The sequence below is a fragment of the Salmo salar genome, chromosome ssa18, assembly GCF_905237065.1.
Source record: "Salmo salar chromosome ssa18, Ssal_v3.1, whole genome shotgun sequence".
NCBI classification, from domain to species: domain Eukaryota; kingdom Metazoa; phylum Chordata; class Actinopteri; order Salmoniformes; family Salmonidae; genus Salmo; species Salmo salar.
The window spans coordinates 20879332-20900594 of record NC_059459.1 but is presented as its reverse complement, the minus strand read 5'-3'; the positions used below and the strand labels follow the sequence as shown (position 1 = coordinate 20900594).

Below are 21263 nucleotides of genomic sequence, written 5' to 3'. Positions count from 1 at the left end.
TTCATGATGTTCTATATGATCTATCTACTCATGGACAAGATGGACACAGATGTAAATAATGTGAACAAAATATTAATAAATATATTTTTTAAAGGATTCAAATATAAATTACCGAAGTTACAAAAGATTGCCATCAAGTCCATGTGAATTATCAAAGTTACTGAATATTCCGGTAGCTTTAGTAAACAACCGGTAGCTTTGCAACCCTAGTCCCACCCTTGTTCCTAGAGGCCCCATTCACCCATCACGGCTTTGTATGAGTGGGCTTCTCCAACTGGGATCACTGGTTCACCTCTGCTCTGACTCAGTGGCCGGTCGCTAAACAATCTGGCTTTGTGTCTCCACCTGTGGGTAGAGGAACCCTGTGTTGGGAGAGAGGGAGTATGTGGGCACTCAGAGCCATGTTCTCTCCTTCATACATGGCTAGAGCCATAGAGTAACGTCATAGTCAAGGCTTTGTTTTGGGCACTCAGATTCCAAAATGCTACAATGTGTAGCAATACTTAGCTTTTTAGACCATATTGGAATGAAGCACTGCCAATTCCAAATATGTATAGAATTGGATGTGTTTTGTCTATGCCATGACAATCACAGTATTGTAAAGGTGTTAGTCTTGGCTATTGTGTATATTTTTTGTGAGTATTTATTGTCTCTATTGTTGAGAGTTAACATAACGGATTGTATATTCCTCACACTTTTCCTCTGAATTTCTGTCCGTGGGTGGGATTAGATTGGTAAACTTAACAATTAATATCTCTTGAAATTGACATGTATTTCTTTGCCATGCTGTGTGGGCTAGATTAAAGTGGTTTGTCACAGTCCAGACAAAGAAACAGAATGACGCACACACAGAAACACACACACACACAAACATACACACACACACACACACACACGTGTGAACACTACACCACTTCTCTCTTTCTCTCGCTTTACCACTCTCCCTTCTCTCTCACCCACAATGTCTAGAATAGTACAATCTCTCTCTCTCTACGGTACAGTTCACTCAAATAGACAGACTCCCACTCCTTCTGTACACAGGAAGTAGCGTTATTAGTTTGTTCATCCCTTAGACTTTTCCTCTGTCAGGCCCAAACAATGAACAGGAGAAAAATCCCTATGACTAACAAGCAAACAGAGTGGAGTCCAGGTCATGACTTCATTCATTTACTTCCCTGGTCTTTCTAAAGCTACTTTGAATGTACTATTTCTGGGGGTCTCACCATGGTGAGGAAGCAATAGAGCTTTCTATAGCTCCTTTAAAAGCAGCAACCATGGTATTAACTGGGATCTAACCTTTTTTCTTGTCCTGTCTTTCTTCAGGTGGTATGCATTTATGTAGGTCACTGAACTCGAGCCTACTTTACTCTGTGACATGGCCTAAAACCCTGAAGTCCCCTGAAACCCAGCTACTGGACCTTAGCTACAGGAATAGTGTGTCCTAATCACATCTACTACTCTCCCACCAGACCCAGTACCTCCTGAGACAATGTGAATGTGGACTGGGTTGTGGGTACAGAATCCCAGGGGGCCGGTCAGGAAGAGAATCAGACCTTCTGGCTGCTATGGACTATTGGATTAACTCCTACTGAATCCGGTCAGCTCTGCTTTTAAACTGTGAGTAACCCCTGAGTCGATTTCATTTCAACTCAGGCAATTTAGGACATCAATCTAAATTCATTATTTTAATGTAAAGGGACCCTTGTTTTCAGTTAGGATTTCAATTCAATTCCTGAATTGACTTTTGACCCTGACCATGCTCCCGACCATAATGATTAGTGATGTATAGGAGATTATGGAAATAAGATTATGTCACAGCTTCAATATTAATGCATTTTATGCTGTGATGACTTGCATGTATGGATAAGCTTAGCGCATGTTGGCTGAAAACAAAGCCCATAACCGAGAGGCTCAATACAGTATCATGCTTCTGAATAGACAAATATTCAACCTTCCTTCATACCACAACAACAGAAATATAGCCGTTCTTACGACAATGGATTTCATCGAGTTATGAAGCGTGGAGTGGTGATCCAGATACTTATCTGTAGCATGGCCTGCTACTTGCCAGTGAAGCCACCCTTCGCTTTAGTACTGTTGCTGTTTGTCTAATAGGGACGTTTCTCATTATAGCTGCTAATACATAGCTTCTGAAGCCTCTCATCTCATCTCTCCTCTCATCCTCCCCTCCTCTTTTTACTTGCTCCACTGACATGTATTTGTTCTCCAGGTCCAGTGTCTGCTCTAGCAGACAGCCATGCTTCTGTGGTTGCTCTCCACTGTCTTTGTTCTTTCTCTCCTTGTAAAAAACTAACATTTTGTGTGTCATCCATCTTTAATCCCTGAAGCAAAGATGCTGCTTTTAGGTTTTATTGATTCATGAAGAAACCTGAACTTCAATGGATGTGGGTTGGGATGTCACATAAAGATGAATGTTTTCTCTTTGTTTCCTAAGACAAAGGGTACACTAGTCTAGCCTGTCCGATGGAATCTCTTTGAAATTGGAGATAAGGAAAGATTTCAAGGGCAGTAAATGGATTGCTATATTTTGGGTGCCTTTTTTATGCTTGGATCAAATTTTACAATCCCTGTATGCTTGTATCACCATGTCCATTGTTAAAGAACATACACAGAACATATTTATATGCCTGTGAGTACAGTATCCATTGTCCTCTGACATTGGAACCCGTAAAATATGTTTTAATAATTTATAAATCATGATGTATTTAATCTAAGGTTCAGTCATCACTATGTGCTCTTCAGCTGGGTTAATTTGGATTCATGTCAAGCCGTAAACCATATTGTACCTATAGCCACTTCATGTCAGGGTGGATATTGTGGTCATGTGCAATTCGGAATTCAATGCATCCTGTTTGAACGATGAACGCTCCGTTCAGTTGTGTGTGCAGATGTGTGTGTGTGTGCAGATGTGTGTGTGTGTGTGCAGATGTGTGTGTGTGTGCAGATGTGTGTGTGTGTGTGTGTGCAGATGTGCAATAGCTTTTCAGGGCTTCCTGGAGTAAAGTAATGATGAAAAATAGGATTTTCCACTCAGGGTTATGGCTGGGATTAATATTTACCCACCTATAACCGTCAGTATTTCTGAAGGTCAAAATAGATTAGAGTGGATTCATCACATTTGAACACTTACTTTCACATCATTTGAAGCACATACTGTACATTTGGCCACAGTACAAATTTACATGAACAATTTTTGCATAGCTTAGTGGTGAATCAAGTGAATGAAGCCGGTCATTGGCCATCCAGAACGAATGAGATGAAATGTGACTAAAATATGAACGAATGTTCTGGGTGATTCCATGCCAGGAAGGCCCGAAAATATTTTGGGGTATCTCAGATTGTTCTGGAAATTATCACATAACTTTTGTATCGCAAACCATTTTTGAGAAAATCATGATGAAAGTGGCAATTTTAGGCCCTTTTTAAACCTGTACACATGCCTCCTATAAGACCCTATGATCTTTGAACCCGTACATGATACAGACAACATCATTGTGTCATTATACTCCATATAGTGTGCGCTAAAATATGGAGTATGTCTGGATTCTGAAATACAATTTTTCACATTAATTTATTCAACATAAAAATATTGTAATATTAATATCTCAAATGTACCCTTTTAGATTTTGTTCATTTATAGACATTATTTCAAACAATATACTCTACAAGTACATCACATTTCCAGAGTGGGCGCACTGCTAATTTTGCAGTTATGATACATTTTATCAGCACCACCAACACACTGAATGGAAAAATGTATTCAAAGGGTACTTACACCCTCTGCTGGTGATTTGCTCAATGTGATTGGTGAATGACCTAATGTAAATTTCTGTGTAGAAAATGTATAAAAATAAGCAAAATCTAAAAAAGATATATATCAAAGAATAAGGCACAAGAGCTAGTGCTATGTAATGAATACAGTCACAGGTAAATTGTGTTGTTTGCATCAGGCCAGTCAATCCATTTACCTTAGTGTATTAATTATATAGCACTGACTTGCATGCCTTGTTGCTTTTATAAAACTGTTACCAACATATTAAAATAACAATGATTTACATATTTTCAGTAGAACCGTAATTTGGATAAGTTAATTCATACAATTTCATTCTTCTACCCGAAGTATCTGGTTGTCAGTTTTTTTTGCTTATGTTGCTATGCAAATCGAATCAAATCAAAGTGTATTGGTCGCATACACAGTTTAGCAGGTGTTATAGCGGTGCAGCGAACTGCTTATGTTACTAGCTCCTAACAATGCAGTCAAATGGCAAACAGCTAAAATGTAAACAGAAATACAAAAAAGACAGGCAATAAAGCAAGAAAGGCAGGACAAATCCAATGAACAGCCCAAATAACACTGTAGCAGTATCAAAATGCAATATATTCATATATATTCATATATATATATATATATATATATATATAGAGGAAATGTACACAAGATAAACTAAGAATGATATGTACAGCAGTAGATATATTAGAGTGAGTTATGTCAAGAATCCAGTATATAAATAATTATGCGGTGCATAAACAGTGTAAATAAAATACAATATATTGTAGTTGAAATATTAGAATAAGTTATTTTCCTAAGATTTCCTCAGAATAAGTGTTTTCCTCAGATGTCTTTTACTCGGGATAGGTGGTTTCAAGTTTGCACATAGTCCAGTTCCTTGAGAGCAGTTGCGTGTCTGCTTGGGAGGGAATGCAGGCTGACTATTCAGGCTGACTAACGTTCTTGTCATTTACAAGTAGCCAACTTCAGCTAACACAGTCATGTCAAACATTGCACCTAGAATTACAGTAAACTAGCCGTGTTTACTTGGACATATCCATAATAATGACATTAATGCGTGATTTCGCCTGGCTCAGAAAAGTTAAGGTCTCGTCGGGACAACAGTCACTCTATGGTACAGGGGAGATTGCATTTCAAAAGTGAAACATTGTTTCTGAGGTCGGACAGGCAGACAGCAAGGCTTATTTTAACCCCCGCTTATACAAACCAATTGGTAGCCTAGAAGCAAAGGGAATTAAAGATGCACTATGCAGAAATCGCTCCACCATTTCCTGGTTGCTAAAATTGTAATAGTTCGCCTTTCAGTTTGTGACAAAACAAGCAAGTATAGTGTAGATAATCATTGTACCATCTAAACTGATGTGAATATATATTTTCCCTAACCAAAAATATTGTATTTTCAGCTTTTTGAAGCTGATGTACAAAGCCGAAAGTAAAAGACTCAAAAACGAAACTTAAGAACGGAATTATAGAAATAGCGCATATCTATGTGAATTTGGTCATCATCCAAAAAGTTACATATTGCAGTTTTAATGTGCAAGTTGAGATAAATTCAAGAGGTGATTCCAACAGCAACATGAACTAGATTATATTGTTATGGAGGTGCAGTGATAATTCAGATGGAACTGTTAGCAGGCATATGTGTGCCTGTGTTGCAAATACAGCATGGCTTGGAAGGCTGCTCGTCCAATCAGCATCCAGGATCCCAACAACTCGTTTTTCGAATAATATGTAAAATACATTTCTTTTGGAAAAATTGTATTATTACATTTCCTTTAAAAACAGCTCATATATATTTTTGTACATCATTTTATACACATAAAAACATAACACATTTAAATTTGTTAAAAAGTACATGTTAAAGACAATAGAAACAACCATGAATAAAAGTACTTTTCTTTGTAAAAACCTCAAATCTATAAAAGCCATTTAAAATGTGTACAAATGATTTAACAAAAGTAAAACAAAAAGTCACATTGTTAAAAAGCTGTTTTCGGTCCTTTTGTACAGGAGCGGGGTGAGTGCTTATCAAACTCGCCTCCTCCTGCTCTTCCGAATCAATTACCATCCTGTCCTTCGGGGCCCAGAGGAGATCCCTCCCCTAGGCGCAACGCCCTAGGCACCGCAGCGCTATCAGGCCATGGCTGCCGGGACCTTGGGTGTTGTGGGGAACCCTTTGCTTAGGGTCGAGGCCCCCTTTCTTCTGTACCACCCCAGGGCTTCCATGGCTACCATGGCCACTGCCTGGGGGGTGTACTCTATTCGTTTCGCTACGAGCAGGTTGCGGGAGGACCACAGTGCTTCCTTCAGACACGTGAAGGTGGGCCAGAGCTTGGTGAAGGCCTTTTATGGAATAGGCCTTCGGCCCACCCCATACAGCACGAGCTGGGCGTTAGGTCCTCCCCTGCTGGTAGACACGGGGAGATCAGGGGGCCTGCTTCCTTCCACAGGTCCCTGGCGGCTCTGCACTCCCAGAGCAAGTGCCTCACCGACTCCTCTTGGCCTCAGCCTGGTCGGGGGCACCCGTTATGCACTCCCCGGGCCCTGACCGGGAGGATCTCGTGGGCAATCATATATATATGTATGTATGTGTATGTATGTATGTATGTATGTATGTATGTATGTATGTGTATATGTGTGTGTATATGTGTATATATACGTATGTATGTGTGTATATACGTATATATGTGTATATACGTATATATGTGTATATATACGTATGTATGTGTGTATGTGTGTGTATATATATATGTGTATATATGTGTATACATATACATACATACACATATATACACACACACTGCTCAAAAAAATAAAGGGAACACTTAAACAACACAATGTAACTCCAAGTCAATCACACTTCTGTGAAATCAAACTGTCCACTTAGGAAGCAACACTGATTGACAATAAATTTCACATGCTGTTGTGCAAATGGAATAGACAACAGGTGGAAATTATAGGCAATTAGCAAGACACCCTCAATAAAGGAGTGGTTCTGCAGGTGGTGACCACAGACCACTTCTCAGTTCCTATGCTTCCTGGCTGATGTTTTGGTCACTTTTGAATGCTGGCTGTGCTTTCACTCTAGTGGTAGCATGAGACGGAGTCTACAACCCACACAAGTGGCTCAGGTAGTGCAGCTCATCCAGGATGGCACATCAATGCGAGCTGTGGCAAGAAGGTTTGCTGTGTCTGTCAGCGTAGTGTCCAGAGCATGGAGGCGCAACCAGGAGACAGGCCAGTACATCAGGAGACGTGGAGGAGGCCGTAGGAGGGCAACAACCCAGCAGCAGGACCGCTACCTCCGCCTTTGTGCAAGGAGGAGCAGGAGGAGCACTGCCAGAGCCCTGCAAAATGACCTCCAGCAGGCCACAAATGTGCATGTGTCTGCTCAAACGGTCAGAAACAGACTCCATGAGGGTGGTATGAGGGCCCGACGTCCACAGGTGGGGGTTGTGCTTACAGCCCAACACCGTGCAGGACGTTTGGCATTTGCCAGAGAACACCAAGACTGGCAAATTCGCCACTGGCGCCCTGTGCTCTTCACAGATGAAAGCAGGTTCACACTGAGCACATGTGACAGAGTCTGGAGACGCCGTGGAGAACGTTCTGCTGCCTGCAACAACCTCCAGCATGACCGGTTTGGCAGTGGGTCAGTCATGGTGTGGGGTGGCATTTCTTTGGGGGGCCGCACAGCCCTCCATGTGCTCGCCAGAGGTAGCCTGACTGCCATTAGGTACCGAGATGAGATCCTCAGACCCCTTGTGAGACCATATGCTGGTGCGGTTGGCCCTGGGTTCCTCCTAATGCAAGACAATGCTAGACCTCATGTGGCTGGAGTGTGTCAGCAGTTCCAGCAAGAGGAAGGCATTGATGCTATGGACTGGCCCGCCCGTTCCCCAGACCTGAATCCAATTGAGCACATCTGGGACATCATGTCTCGCTCCATCCACCAACGCCATGTTGCACCACAGACTGTCCAGGAGTTGGCGGATGCTTTAGGCCAGGTCTGGGAGGAGATCCCTCAGGAGACCATCCGCCACCTCATCAGGAGCATGCCCAGGCGTTGTAGGGAGGTCATACAGGCACGTGGAGGCCACACACACTACTGAGCCTCATTTTGACTTGTTTTAAGGACATTACATCAAAGTTGGATCAGCCTGTAGTGTGGTTTTCCACTTTAATTTTGAGTGTGACTCCAAATCCAACCTCCATGGGTTGATAAATTGGATTTCCATTGATTATTTTCGTGTGATTTTGTTGTCAGCACATTCAACTATGTAAAGAAAAAGCACATTCAACTATGTTATTTTAGTGTTCCCTTTATTTTTTTGAGCAATGTGTGTGTGTGTGTGTGTGTGTGTGTGTGTGTGTGTGTGTGTGTGTGTGTGTGTGTGTGTATATATATATATGTGTATATATATATGTGTGTATGTGTGTATATGTGTGTATATATGTATGTATATGTGTGTGTGTATATATATATATATATATATATATATATATATATATATATATATATATATATATATATATTTTTGTGTGTGTTTTATTTTTTTAGATTTATATATGTGTTTTATACATAGAAATTGACATTATAGGTCATTAACCAATCACATACAGAAAATCACAAGCAGAGGGAGTAAGTACCCTTTGAATCTATTTTCCCATTCACTGTCTTAGGGGTGCTCATAACTTTTATCATAACTGCAAAATTAGCAGTGCAACCACTCTGGAAATGTAATGTCATTGTAGAGTATATTGTTTAAAACAATGTCTATAAAATGTTTTATTTTGAATAAATTAATGTAATAAAATTGTATTTCAGAATCCAGACATACTCCATATTTTAGAGCACAGTATACAGAGTATAATGACACAATGATGTTGTCTGTACATTATACCTTGAAGCTATTTTATCGCCCCCAGAAACCTGCTCCTTTCACTCTCTGTTCTGGACCTCCTAGACGACCAATTCTCATTGCTTTTAGCCGTAGCCTTATCCTACTGCTCCTCTGTTCCTCTGACGATGTAGAGGTGAATCCAGGCCCTGCAGTGCCTAGCTCCACTCCTATTCCCCAGGCGCTTTCTTTTGATGACTTCTGTAACCGTAATAGCCTTGCATGTTAACATTAGAAGCCTCCTCCCTAAGTTTGTTTTATTCACTGCTTTAGCACACTCTGCCAACCCGGATGTCCTAGCCGTGTCTGAATCCTGACTTAGGAAGACCACCAAAAACTCTGAAATCTCCATCCCTAACTACAACATTTTCAGACAAGATAGAACGGCCAAAGGGGGCGGTGTTGCAATCTACTGCAGAGATGGCCTGCAGATTTCTGTCCTACTATCCAGGTCTGTACCCAAACAATTTGAACTTCTACTTTTAAAAATCCACCTCTCTAAAAACAAGTCTCTCACCGTTGCCGCCTGCTATAGACCACCCTCTGCCCCCAGCTGTGCTCTGGACACCATATGTGAACTGATTGCCCCCCATCTATCTTCAGAGCTCGTGCTGCTAGGTGACCTAAACTGGGGCATGCTTAACACCCCAGCCATTCTACAATCTAAGCTTGATGCCCTCAATCTCACACAAATGATCAATGAACCTACCAGGTACCACCCCAAAGCCGTAAACACGGGCACCCTCATAGATATCATCCTAACCAACTTGCCCTCTAAATACACCTCTGCTGTTTTCAACCAAGATCTCAGCGATCACTGTCTCATTGCCTGCATCCGTAATGGGTCAGCGGTCAAACGATCTCCACTCATCACTGTCAAACGCTCCCTGAAACAATTCAGCGAGCAGGCCTTTCTAATCGACCTGGCCCGGGTATCCTGGAAGGATATTGACCTCATCCCTTCAGTAGAGGATGCCTGGTTATTTAAAAAAAAAAATGCCTTCCTCACCATCTTAACTTCTATGGGCTACGTGGGACGCTAGCCTCCAGTGAAATATCAGGGCGTCAAATTCAAAAACAACAAAACATCCGGTGGATGTGCACATCAATTTACAAAAATACACATCATAAACATTGCCAAAATATATAACAATTATTTAAAGGATTATAGATAGACTACTCCTGGATGGAACTGCTGGGTCAGATTTTAAAATAGCTTTACGGAGAAAGCACAACTATATTCTGAGTACGTAGCTCAGCCATCACAGCGAGCTATTCAGACACCCGCCAAGTTCGGGGCAACCTAAACTCAGAATTAGTATTAGAAATATTCTCTTACCTTTGCTGATCTTTGTCAGAATGCACTCCCAGGACTGCTACTTCCACAAGAAATGTTGTTTTTGTTTGAAATAATCCATATTTATGTACAAATACCTCCGTTTTGTTCGTGCGTACAGATCACTTATCCAAAGGCATAACGCGCGAACGCGGCACCAGAGACGGAAAGTCAAAATGTTCCATTACCGTACTTAGAAGCATGTCAAACGCTGTTTAAAATCAATCTTTATGGTATTTTTTACGTAAAATTGCGATAATATTCCAACCGGACAATAGCATATTCATTGAAGAAGAAAAAGAAAAAGAAGGAACGGTGCGCTTGCGTGCCTGCGCATATCCAATCCCTTTGTTGCCAGGCAGTCCACTCAGAAACTGAGCTCCTATTATCTGCCCAGTAACAGGAGAAGGCTCAAACCACTTTCTGAAGGCTGTTGACAGCCAATGGAAGCCTTAGGAAGTGCAACGTAACCCCACAGAAACTGTAGTTTCGAAAGGCACTAGAAAGAAGAACTACAATTCTCAGATCCTCCACTTATTGGTTGACTTTTTCTCAGGTTTTTGCCTGCCCTATGAGTTCTGTTATACTCACAGACACCATTCAAACAAATTTAGAAACTTCAGAGTGTTTTCTATCCAAATCTACTAATAATATGCATATTATAGTTTCTGGGCCAGAGTAGTAACCTGCTTAAATTGGGTACGTATTTTATCTGGCCGTGAAAATACTGCCCCTAGCCCAGACAGGTTAAATAAGCATGCCCCATTCAAGAAATGTAGAACCAGGAACAGATATAGCCCTTGGTTCTCTCCAGACCTGACTGCCCTTAACCAACACAAAAACATCCTGTGGCGTTTTGCATTAGCATCGAACAGCCCCCGTGATATGCAACTTTTCAGGGAAGTTAGAAACCAATATACACAGGCAGTTAGAAAAGCCAAGGCTAGCTTTTTCAAGCAGAAATTTGCTTCCTGCAACACAAACTCAAAAAAGTTCTGGGACACTGTAAAGTCCTTGGAGAATAAGAGCACCTTCTCCCAGCTGCCCACTGCACTGAGGATAGGAAACTCTGTCACCACCGATAAATCCACTATAATTGAGAATTTCAATAAGCATTTTTCTACGGCTGGCCATGCTTTCCACCTGGCTACCCCTACCCCGGTCAACAGCACCGCACCCCCCACAGCAACTCGCCCAAGCCTTCCTCATTTCTCCTCCCAAATCCAGTCAGCTGATGTTCTGAAAGAGCTGCAAATCTGGACCCCTACAAATCAGCTGGGCTAGACAATCTGGACCCTTTCTTTCTAAAATTATCTGCCAAAATTGTTGCAACTCCTATTACTAGCCTGTTCAACCTCTCTTTCGCGCCGTCTGAGATTCCCAAAGATTGGAAAGCAGCTGCGGTCATCCCCCTCTTCAAAGGGGGGGATACTCTTGACCCAAACTGTTATAGACCTATATCTATCCTACCCTGCCTTTCTAAAGTCTTCGAAAGCCAAGTCAACAAACAGATTCCTGACCATTTCGAATCCCACCCCACCTTCTCCGCTACGCAATCTGGTTCAGAGCTGGTCATGGGTGCACCTCAGCCACGCTCAAGGTCCTAAACGATATCTTAACCGCCATCGATAAGAAACAATACTGTGCAGCCGTATTCATTGACATGGCCAAGGCTTTCGACTCTGTCAATCACCACATCCTCATCGGCAGACTCAATAGCCTTGATTTCTCAAATGATTGCCTTGCCTGGTTCACCTACTACTTCTCTGATAGAGTTCAGTGTGTCAAATCGGAGGGCATGTTGTCCGGGCCTCTGGCAGTCTCTATTGAGGTGCCACAGGGTTAAATTCTCGGGCCGACTCTTTTCTCTGTATACATCAATGATGTCGCTCTTGCTGCTGGTGTGTCTCTGATCCACCTCTACGCAGACGACACCATTCTGTATACTTCTTGCCCTTCTTTGGACACTGTGTTAACTAACCTCCAGATGAGCTTCAATGCCATACAACTCTCCTTCCATGGCCTCCAACTGCTCTTAAATACAAGTAAAACTAAATGCATGCTCTTCAACCGATCGCTGCCTGCACCTGCCCGCCCGTCCAGCATCACTACTCTGGACGGTTCTGACTTAGAATATGTGGACAACTACAAATACCTAGGTGTCTGGTTAGACTGTAAACTCTCCTTCCAGACTCACCTCAAAGATCTCCAATCCAAAGTTAAATCTAGAATTGGCTTCCTATTTCGCAACAAAGCATCTTTCACTCATGCTGCCAAACATACCCTCGTAAAACTGACCATCCTACCGATCCTCGACTTCGGCGATGTCATTTACAAAATAGCCTCCAATACCCTACTCAATAAATTGGATGCAGTCTATCACAGTGCCATCCGTTTTGTCACCAAAGCCCCATATACTACGCACCACTGCGACCTGTACACTCTCGTTGGCTGGCCCTCGCTTCATACTCGTCGCCAAACCCACTGGCTCCAGGTCATCTACAAGACCCTGCTAGGTAAAGTTCCCCCTTATCTCAGCTCGCTGGTCACCATAGCAGCACCCACCCGTAGCACGCGCTCCAGCAGGTATATCTCTCTGGTTACCCCCAAAGCCAATTCCTCCTTCGGCCGCCTCTCCTTCCAGTTCTCTGCTGCCAATGACTGGAACGAACTACAAAAATCTCTAAAACTGGAAACACTTATCTCCCTCACTAGCTTTAAGCACCAGCTGCCAGAGCAGCTCACAGATTACTGCACCTGTACATAGCCCATCTATAATTTAGCCCAAACAACTACCTCTTCCCCTACTGTATTTATTTATGTTGCTCCTTTGCACCCCATTATTTCTATTTCTACTTTGCACTTTCTTCCACTGCAAATCTACCATTCCAGTGTTTTACTTGCTATATTGTATTTACTTCGCCACCATGGCCTTTTTTGCCTTTACCTCCCTTATCTCACCTCATTTGCTCACATTGTATATTGACTTATTTTTCAACTGTATTATTGACTGTTTGTTTTACTCCATGTGTAACTCTGTGTTGTTGTATGTGTCAAACTGCTTGCTTTATCTTGGCCAGGTCGCAATTGTAAATGAGAACTTGTTCTCAACTTGCCTACCTGGTTAAATAAAGGTGAAATAAAATACATTTTAAAAAATCATGTACGGTTAACAGATCAGGAGGCATGTGTATAGGTTTAAAAAGGGCCTAAAATGGCCACTTTCATCATAATTTTCTCTGAATTGGTTTGTGATACAAATGTAAAAAGCATGTCAAACATCATTCCTCCCAATGAAGTTTCTATGTGAGAATTTCCAGAACAATCTGAGAACTCAAAACAATGTGGGTCTTCCTGGCGTGGAATCACCCTTGTTCATTGGCTGTAATGGACAGGAAGGAAAAACCTCTCAAATCTGAAAGCTCCAGTTGGAATGGAATACGTACTTTTAACTGCACACCTCTGCTTTAATTAATAATACAAATAAATGAAAAGGTTACAAGTCTTCTGTAGGTAAAGATACATTTGTATGAGCATGCTATTTTTAATGGCAAGCATTTTTCTCAGGGTCTGTCATGCTCACTTAGGTTTGCGTGTAAGAGTTGAGGTGAGACCAAGCTGTTCCTTTTTTGGATGCAGCTGGCATCCGTTTCTCCACCACCTGCATCTTTCTTATAAATACCATTCATTTATTGAGTTACTTTATGATGTTGTGTTTTGCAACTTTCTCTTTTTGGTTTTGATGCATTGTTGTAGATATATACATCTATTAATATTTAATGAATTTCATTATGTATTAATAACATTACCTGCATGGAGAAATCCTTGTTAGGTAAATGCATTTTTGATTATGGTAATAACTACTGCAGCTTGCTAAATACCATTGAGGCAGTCTCATTGAGTTTGCGAGCTTTTATAATCAGCAATATGAATTACATTGTAGTTCTGGGTCCAACTCTTAACATATTTTTGCTAGCACTGAGAAGGACTGCTGAGTTGAAGGATTTAAATGAAGTAGCTTTGTCCTCCTTCTTTCCCAGTTATCCTGCCATAGCCCAAACCTGTTTCATAACAGGGCAGAATTCAATCAAACATGCACTCTGGCAAACAAAGACTGCAGTGTGGGAAGGAAACCTAAATGTGCCTAAACCGTGTGATATACAGTGTTAGGCTGTATAGGAATGGCAGAATCATTGATGCCTTCATGGTTAATGTTGTGTGTAGCCCAGTATGGTGGAATGCCAACACTGTGAGTGAATGTGTTTTTGCCCAGTGGAGTTCTGCAGAGAGCAGGTGTTGACACTGTCAGCTTGTTAACACTGGGGAGAGATTGGGCACCTTCAACACAGTGTGGCACATATGCAGTACATGCCCCTTGGCTTTGAACATATGTGTGTGTTTGTGGGGGGTGAGATTGAGAGAGTCATGTGTTTCCAAAAAGTCATGAATTATAGGCCTTTCAGGATGACCCACTTCTAGTGAAGCTACTAGATTTGAAGTATGAATGATGATGTCTATGCCAAACAGCTTTTTCTAAGGCTAAGGAGACATGTAATATAAAGTGATGCTCTCAAGTCTGCGCATGGATAAAACACTGGGCAATAACTGTTCTCGTATTTAATACATTGCATTTAAATAGATTTGCCCAGGAGTGAGGGAATTATAGACAGACTGCCAGCAAGATAAAGGCTACAGAGAGGTAGAAATGCATAGTTTGTGATAGAGACGCAATGCAGGTAATAGTGATGAAATTGAGAAAATAAAGCCATGATGACAGGACAGCTATCAGTGTATGAAGAAAGAGTGAAGATTCTTGGCTCAATGTGGCTCAAAACAGATGGCCTTGTTCTCTCAGCTTCTGCCCATTGACATGAGTGATCCTTTTCTTTTCTCAGACCCCGTGTTTCATATATTAAACTCTCCATTTTCAGTTAAAGTGCCTATGTATCCTTGTAATTGCTTCACGCTACATAGTGCTACTCAATTGGACCAGGAGTTTCCTCATTCCTCTTCCTTCAGCTGGATCGTTCTGGAAAAATTATATTTTTCTCTCTGTTTTCACTGTTTCTCACTCCCCCTATCCAAGCACTTCTCATTGCTATTTCTCTCTGTGTGAGACTGCAGTGTGAGATTCACATCCCTTGAGCTTGTTTAGCTCTTCTCCAGTCTGTCTAGGACTACAGGGGATCTGATTTCTGCCGTCTATGAGATAGTGCTTCCTGTTACCTTGATATGTGTATTTTAGGGATGTGAGATCAGAGATGATGCACCATACTGCTAAGTGGACATGCTAGGACAGGACAGGAAATGGATAGGATACAAGGAGTTACACAATCATACGGTCAGAGGGCCTGACATCATCCCCTTATTTTCACAGACAGCACTGTCATCACCAGGCCAGGATTTGCTTGTATCGTGGGCGCCCTCTAGAGGAATTAAGGAAGCATCACAGCTTCTGCATTTTCTTACAGTATTATGTATTCACTCATGTTCTGTTTATCTCCACAGTCACAATGGTGTTGTTTCTGATTGCAACTACAATAACCTTAAATAACTCCTCTCATGACAACCAGACTTCAGGTAACTAACTCCCGCACGAATAGTGAATTAAACAGAACAATCAGCATTAATTAACTTGATCATAACTTTAAACAATTGGTAGACCAATAGCTCAATTATCTATTAAAATGGTTACATCTAAATATTGACAACACTTGTTGTATATGTAGTATACAAAATAATGTGTGCATCTTTGTTTCCCAGAAAACCCCACCTCCCAGGGTGCCCATGTCCTTCCCTCTACGCTGATCTCTCTTCTTCTCATCATCATCGTTCTCCTGACAGTATACTTCCTAAGGTAACAAGCAGCATTGGATGGCTTCACCCCACCCCCACCGTTTTCTTGTCAGCCCAGCCTACCCCCATTGTGTGTGTGTGTGTGTGTGTGTGTGTGTGTGTGTGTGTGTGTGTGTGTGTGTGTGTGTGTGTGTGTGTTTTCAACAGCTGCTCTACCAGTAGAACAGAAAACAAATGGCTAGCTGGGTCATATCAGACCATGCTTTCACCCATTCACTCACTATGTTAACTCCTCTCAGTGGTGAGGATACTATCTGCTTCTCATGAGAAAGAACAGCTTTCAGTTCAGATGGTGGGTTTCTATTTCTACTGACTTGTTGAGCTGAAATATTCTTTTTCTGGGGTTATGGTCAGATAACGTTTTTGTTTCGTTTCCTTTTTCTGTTCTCTCTCTCACTCTCTGGTTAGGTTTAGAAACCACAGGAAGGCTCTTGTCTCTCAGAAGACTCCAAATGGCTTCTTGGAAGATCAAGGTATGTCTCGACTTCATTATGTTGCACATTGCCACGTACATCTTACGTATACAATATTGCATTTGAACCGTTGAGTATGTGTTGTGGGATGTGATGCAAGTCTTAGGTTGTGTGTGTACAGTAGTCCTTTTTGAAATTCCATACTGATTTGAATCTGTGCTCTACATAAGTCATCACAATCAAAACAGAAAGTCAAGTCTATTCTGTAGAGATATCCTACTGTTGGCGTATGCTGGTATTGAGAGCTGTCAAGACATGAACCAACAAGTCTAAATAATGATAAGATTCATAGTCTACATTGCCACAGTTGAAGCAAAATACCTTGTAATAAATGTAACTTTCACATGTAGAGTACAATGTTGAGTAAGTGAAATGTGAGTGAAGAGTTGAAGGCCCAGACAGTTGTTTATATACATCTCTTGTATGAGGTCACCTCATCATTTTTTACATTTTAGTCATTTAGCAGATGCTTTTATCCAGGGCGACTTGCAGTAGTCACCTGCGTGTAATGAGGTGATCTTTATTTATTTATTTCACAATTCTTGTACTGAATGTAAAAACATTGACGTTCCAATGTTTTTGTTTCACACAGGAGAGCAGACAGTGGTCCTCCTCCCACGATCCCCCTGTCCATCCAAGAGGTACTTCCCCATCCCCCTGGACTCGCTGGAGGACGAGTTCCGAATACGCTCGGCAGACGACTGCAAGCTTTTTAGAGAGGAGTTCAATGTAGGTTCCTTTTCAAACAACACACAGTGCTTACAGTAGTAATGTGATACCTTCATAGTGTGATACCTAATAATGTCATGAAGAGTTGATACTTCTTTATGCTGTTACATATTATGCTGCATGTCTGAAGGCTTCTTGACTGACTTAGTTTGAACCCCTGTGTTTGTGTTGTCTGTGTAGTCACTGACCTGTGGCAACCATCACGGCTCCTTTGAGGAGGCTAGCAGGGAGATCAACAGGGACAAGAACAGATATCCAAACATCCTACCATGTGAGTGATGGAATTGTTATGGGAATACATTTTGTAACCATTAAACCCAGTTAAAGGGCAATTCCTCTACTTTTCTACTTCCTATTCATTGTCTCAAAAGCATACGTGAAAACGGCGTGTTTCTATGGTATTTCTGGTTAAAAAGATAATAAGAAAGCTCCTACAAAATGCTTATCTGTGACATCACATGGTGGGACTAAAAGTAAGAACAGGGATTTTTCAAAACCTGCAATGCATTTCTAGCCAGAGGGAGGGTATTTTCTTGCTGATGTCATCGTGTAGAACCTTTTAACTTCATTTATTTTCTACAAAACTTCGAAATGCGCCATTTTCAAATATGTAGACACTGTTACATGGAACCCAAACCGGCTGCGTGCGTGCGCCATCGTACATACATTTATTTTGTCCCCCCACACCAAACGCGATCACGACACGCAGGTTAAAATATCAAAACAAACTCTGAACCCATTACATTAATTTGGGGACAGGTCGAAAAGCATTAAACACGTATGGCAATTTAGCTAGCTAGCTTGCACTTGCTAGCTAATTTGTCCTATTTAGCTAACTTGCTGTTGCTAGCTAATTTGTCCTGGGATATAAACATTGAGTTGTTATTTTACCTGAAATGCACAAGGTCCTCTACTCCGACAATTAATCCACACATAAAACGGTCAACCGAATCGTTTCTAGTCATCTCTTCTCCTTCCTGGCTTCTTCATCTTTGAACTTATATGGTGATTGGCATCTAAACTTTCATAGTATTACCATGACGACTGGCAAAACAGTTTGTCTTTCAATCACCCACGTGGATATAACCAATGAGGAGATGGCACGTGGGTACCTGCTTCTATAAACCAATGAGGAGATGGGAGAGGCAGGACTTGCAGCTCGATCTGCGTCAGAAATAGGAAGGACTTCTATTTTAGCCCTTGGCAACACAGACGCTCATTGGCAACGCGAGCAGTGTGGGTGCAATAATTGAATAACATGGATTTCTAAATTAATTTTGCAACGCACGTGACGTGTCCGGTCTGGTCAGCATGTTATTGTGTTGGAGATAATGAAAATTACGTTGAAAATTGTGGAATTGACCTTTAAGAGTAGCTTGAACTTTTTTGAGATAAATCCGTTTGATAACATAATGAAATAATTGTAAACAGGCATACTTATTTTCCTAGTACAATTTTGTCTCTTTCTTCCATTTTAAACAGATGACCATTCCAGGGTGTTGTTAACTCAAATAGATGGGCATTCTTGTACGGACTACATAAATGCCTCATACATAGATGTGAGTTGTTGATATTTACTATGTATTTCGTTCCGTCCCATTCCAGATAATTTAAATGCGTCCAGTATAACTTCCTTTCTCACTACGGTCTAATAAACTCAGCAAAACACATTTTTCTTTTTAACCAGGGTTATAAAGAGAAGAACAAATTAATTGCAGCTCAAGGTGAATATAACTTTGTACAACCATTTTGTGCAAAGTGCTGTACTACTAGAGGATTACTGAATGGAAATAAACTTATTTTATGTCAGCGTATAATTTTTCTAGCACCATAGGCCTATTGTATAACTAGGATGTCCACTTACATCTATGTAGTAAGTGTCAGTCTCTTTTCCATAGGCCCAATACACGACACAGTGGCTGACTTCTGGCGGATGATTTGGGAACAGAAGACTGCTACTATAGTGATGCTCACTAACCTGAAAGAGAGAAAAGAGGTGAGTTTCTCTTCTCTCACTTTGGCTGCTCCATTATCTGCTTATACAACCTGTAAAGAATCTTCAGATTTGCTAATGGGCTCTCATGTTAGATGTTCTTAAGGGCCTTTGCTAGGCTCTTTCTTGTCTTCTCACACCTCAAGGTCATGAGTATAATTGATTTGACCCTTTCCTAACTTTCCCAATCCATACAATGTGTCACCTCAAATTACTTGGCATCACATTTTATTGAACCTCAAGGGGCTGATCAATAAAGAACAAAACAGGGGGTTTAGCTCCACCAAACAGAGATGGGGGATCGATAACTAAATAATTGTTGATAAAGTTGTCCAAGGCTTGATTATAATTAGTCTGAGACTCTCATTAACGGTCTAGAAGATCAGAGTGATGAACTTATTGACTGACAGACAATCACCTATGTCACGTCTATCACCTATAAATAGAGTTTCTAGTCAGTAATATGAATTCCCATAAAAGTCTCTGCCATTCATATTGGTGAACTATAGTTTGTATTTTTTTTGCTTTGCTGAATGTCCATTTTGCCTCTCTTCAGGACAAGTGTTACCAGTACTGGCCAGACCAGGGCTGTTGGATGTATGGGAATGTGAGGGTGGCAGTGGAGGACTTTACTGTACTGGTGGACTACACCATCCGCAAGTTCTGTGTACAATATGTAAGTATCATTGTATGTGCCTACGTGACAACCCTGCACAGGATCCCTCACTTTGAAATACATGATGTGAGAAACCCTGTGACATTTACAGTATATTTTTTTTAACGATTGATGTGTTTTCCTGTTGTTGTAAACAGCAGGGGAATGATGGCCCAAGGGCCCCCCGCTTGGTCACCCAGCTCCACTTCACCAGCTGGCCAGACTTTGGGGTGCCCTTCTCCCCTATCGGCATGCTCAAGTTCCTTAAGAAGGTGAAGACAGTCAACCCATCCTATGCAGGACCCATCGTGGTGCACTGCAGGTACTGAACCAGGGGAGGAGACTGGGGATTCTAACTTGAAATTCTCGTCTACAAGCTGTACTCAATGAAGGCTATAGTAGTTCATTTAGTTCCTTATGACATGTATAACTTAACACAATCGTAGTGTCAAATTGACCGATCGTGGTGTCTAAAAAAGTATGCCAACCTTCTTCCCTTTATTTGTATTTGTATGGCTGGAATTTTAATGCACATGTCATGTAATATGAAACCACCACATCACTGAAGTCAGAGACATGCAGGAACAGCTGTTGAAACAGGTGTTGGTATTGGGGCTTTGCTTTCTGAATGGGCCTCATTGATTGGTCTCCAACACCCTAAGCTGGCATCCCTGACTGCTGTCTGTGTCACTGGCCCTTAAAACACTATGGATCTTGTTGGCTTGTGGACATGTAGCAATTTAGCATTTTTATGCCGTACCATAGTCAACATTCCTGTGGAAAACTCAGCCACAGAAATACAGTGCATTTGCTTTGAATTGAATCATCAAACATTCCTTGGAGGTCTATGACAATGTAAGGATCACTCTTCTCTCCTGTCCCTTGTCTTTCCCTAGTGCTGGGGTAGGTAGGACTGGGACGTTCATCGTCATAGACGGCATGATTGACATGATGCATGTAGAGAAGAGGCTGGATGTCTTTGGGTTTGTGACCAGAATACGGGAGCAGCGCTCTCAGCTCGTCCAGACCGATGTAAGTGTTCCCTGACAGTTCAATGTGTTAATGCAGCACAAACAAGCAAAGATGCCTCATTTACCCCATCTCACTCTGTCTCCCGTTCAGATGCAGTACTCGTTCATCTACCACGCTCTGTTGGAGTATTATATGTATGGGGACACAGAGCTGGATGTGTCCTCTCTGGAAGGCCACTTGCAGAAACTCCACAACACCAGAACACCCCTTGACAAGCTGGGCCTAGAGGAAGAGTTCAGGGTAAGTCCCAGTCACACAATTTTCTCTCCTTTTCTAAGTTGTCTCCCAGTTCTAGTCACATTTAAATGACGGTAGCCATCTCTCTCAAGTAGTCCTAATTTCACCCCATATCCTCTCCTCAGAAACTGACCAATGTACGCATAATGAAGGAGAACATGAGGACTGGAAACCTTCCTGCAAACATGAAGAAGAACCGTGTGCTTCAGATTATTCCATGTAAGGAATACTCTAACACTC

The 21263-nt window shown here is 41.6% G+C and overlaps 1 protein-coding gene across 5 annotated transcripts in view; it reads left to right on the top strand.

Moving 5' to 3' along the window:
• The window catches only part of LOC106577029 (protein tyrosine phosphatase receptor type E), a 57589-nt gene that overhangs the window by 24593 nt on the left and 11733 nt on the right, over positions 1–21263 (top strand). For 2 of the 5 annotated variants that reach the window (XM_014154690.2, XM_014154687.2), the window contains 14 exons: positions 1470–1617; positions 15557–15628; positions 15812–15905; positions 16313–16377; positions 16970–17106; positions 17287–17377; positions 18589–18665; positions 18794–18830; positions 19005–19102; positions 19656–19775; positions 19913–20076; positions 20651–20786; positions 20877–21026; positions 21149–21242. In XM_014154690.2, coding sequence (XP_014010165.1) covers positions 15562–15628; positions 15812–15905; positions 16313–16377; positions 16970–17106; positions 17287–17377; positions 18589–18665; positions 18794–18830; positions 19005–19102; positions 19656–19775; positions 19913–20076; positions 20651–20786; positions 20877–21026; positions 21149–21242 — 1330 coding nt within the window. In that variant the 5' untranslated portion in view covers positions 1470–1617; positions 15557–15561. Of the gene's footprint in view, positions 1–1323; positions 1618–15556; positions 15629–15811; positions 15906–16046; positions 16197–16312; positions 16378–16969; positions 17107–17286; positions 17378–18588; positions 18666–18793; positions 18831–19004; positions 19103–19655; positions 19776–19912; positions 20077–20650; positions 20787–20876; positions 21027–21148; positions 21243–21263 lie in introns of those variants that run through there. The other 3 variants (XM_014154691.2, XM_014154689.2, XM_014154694.2) reach the window with 2 other exon arrangements.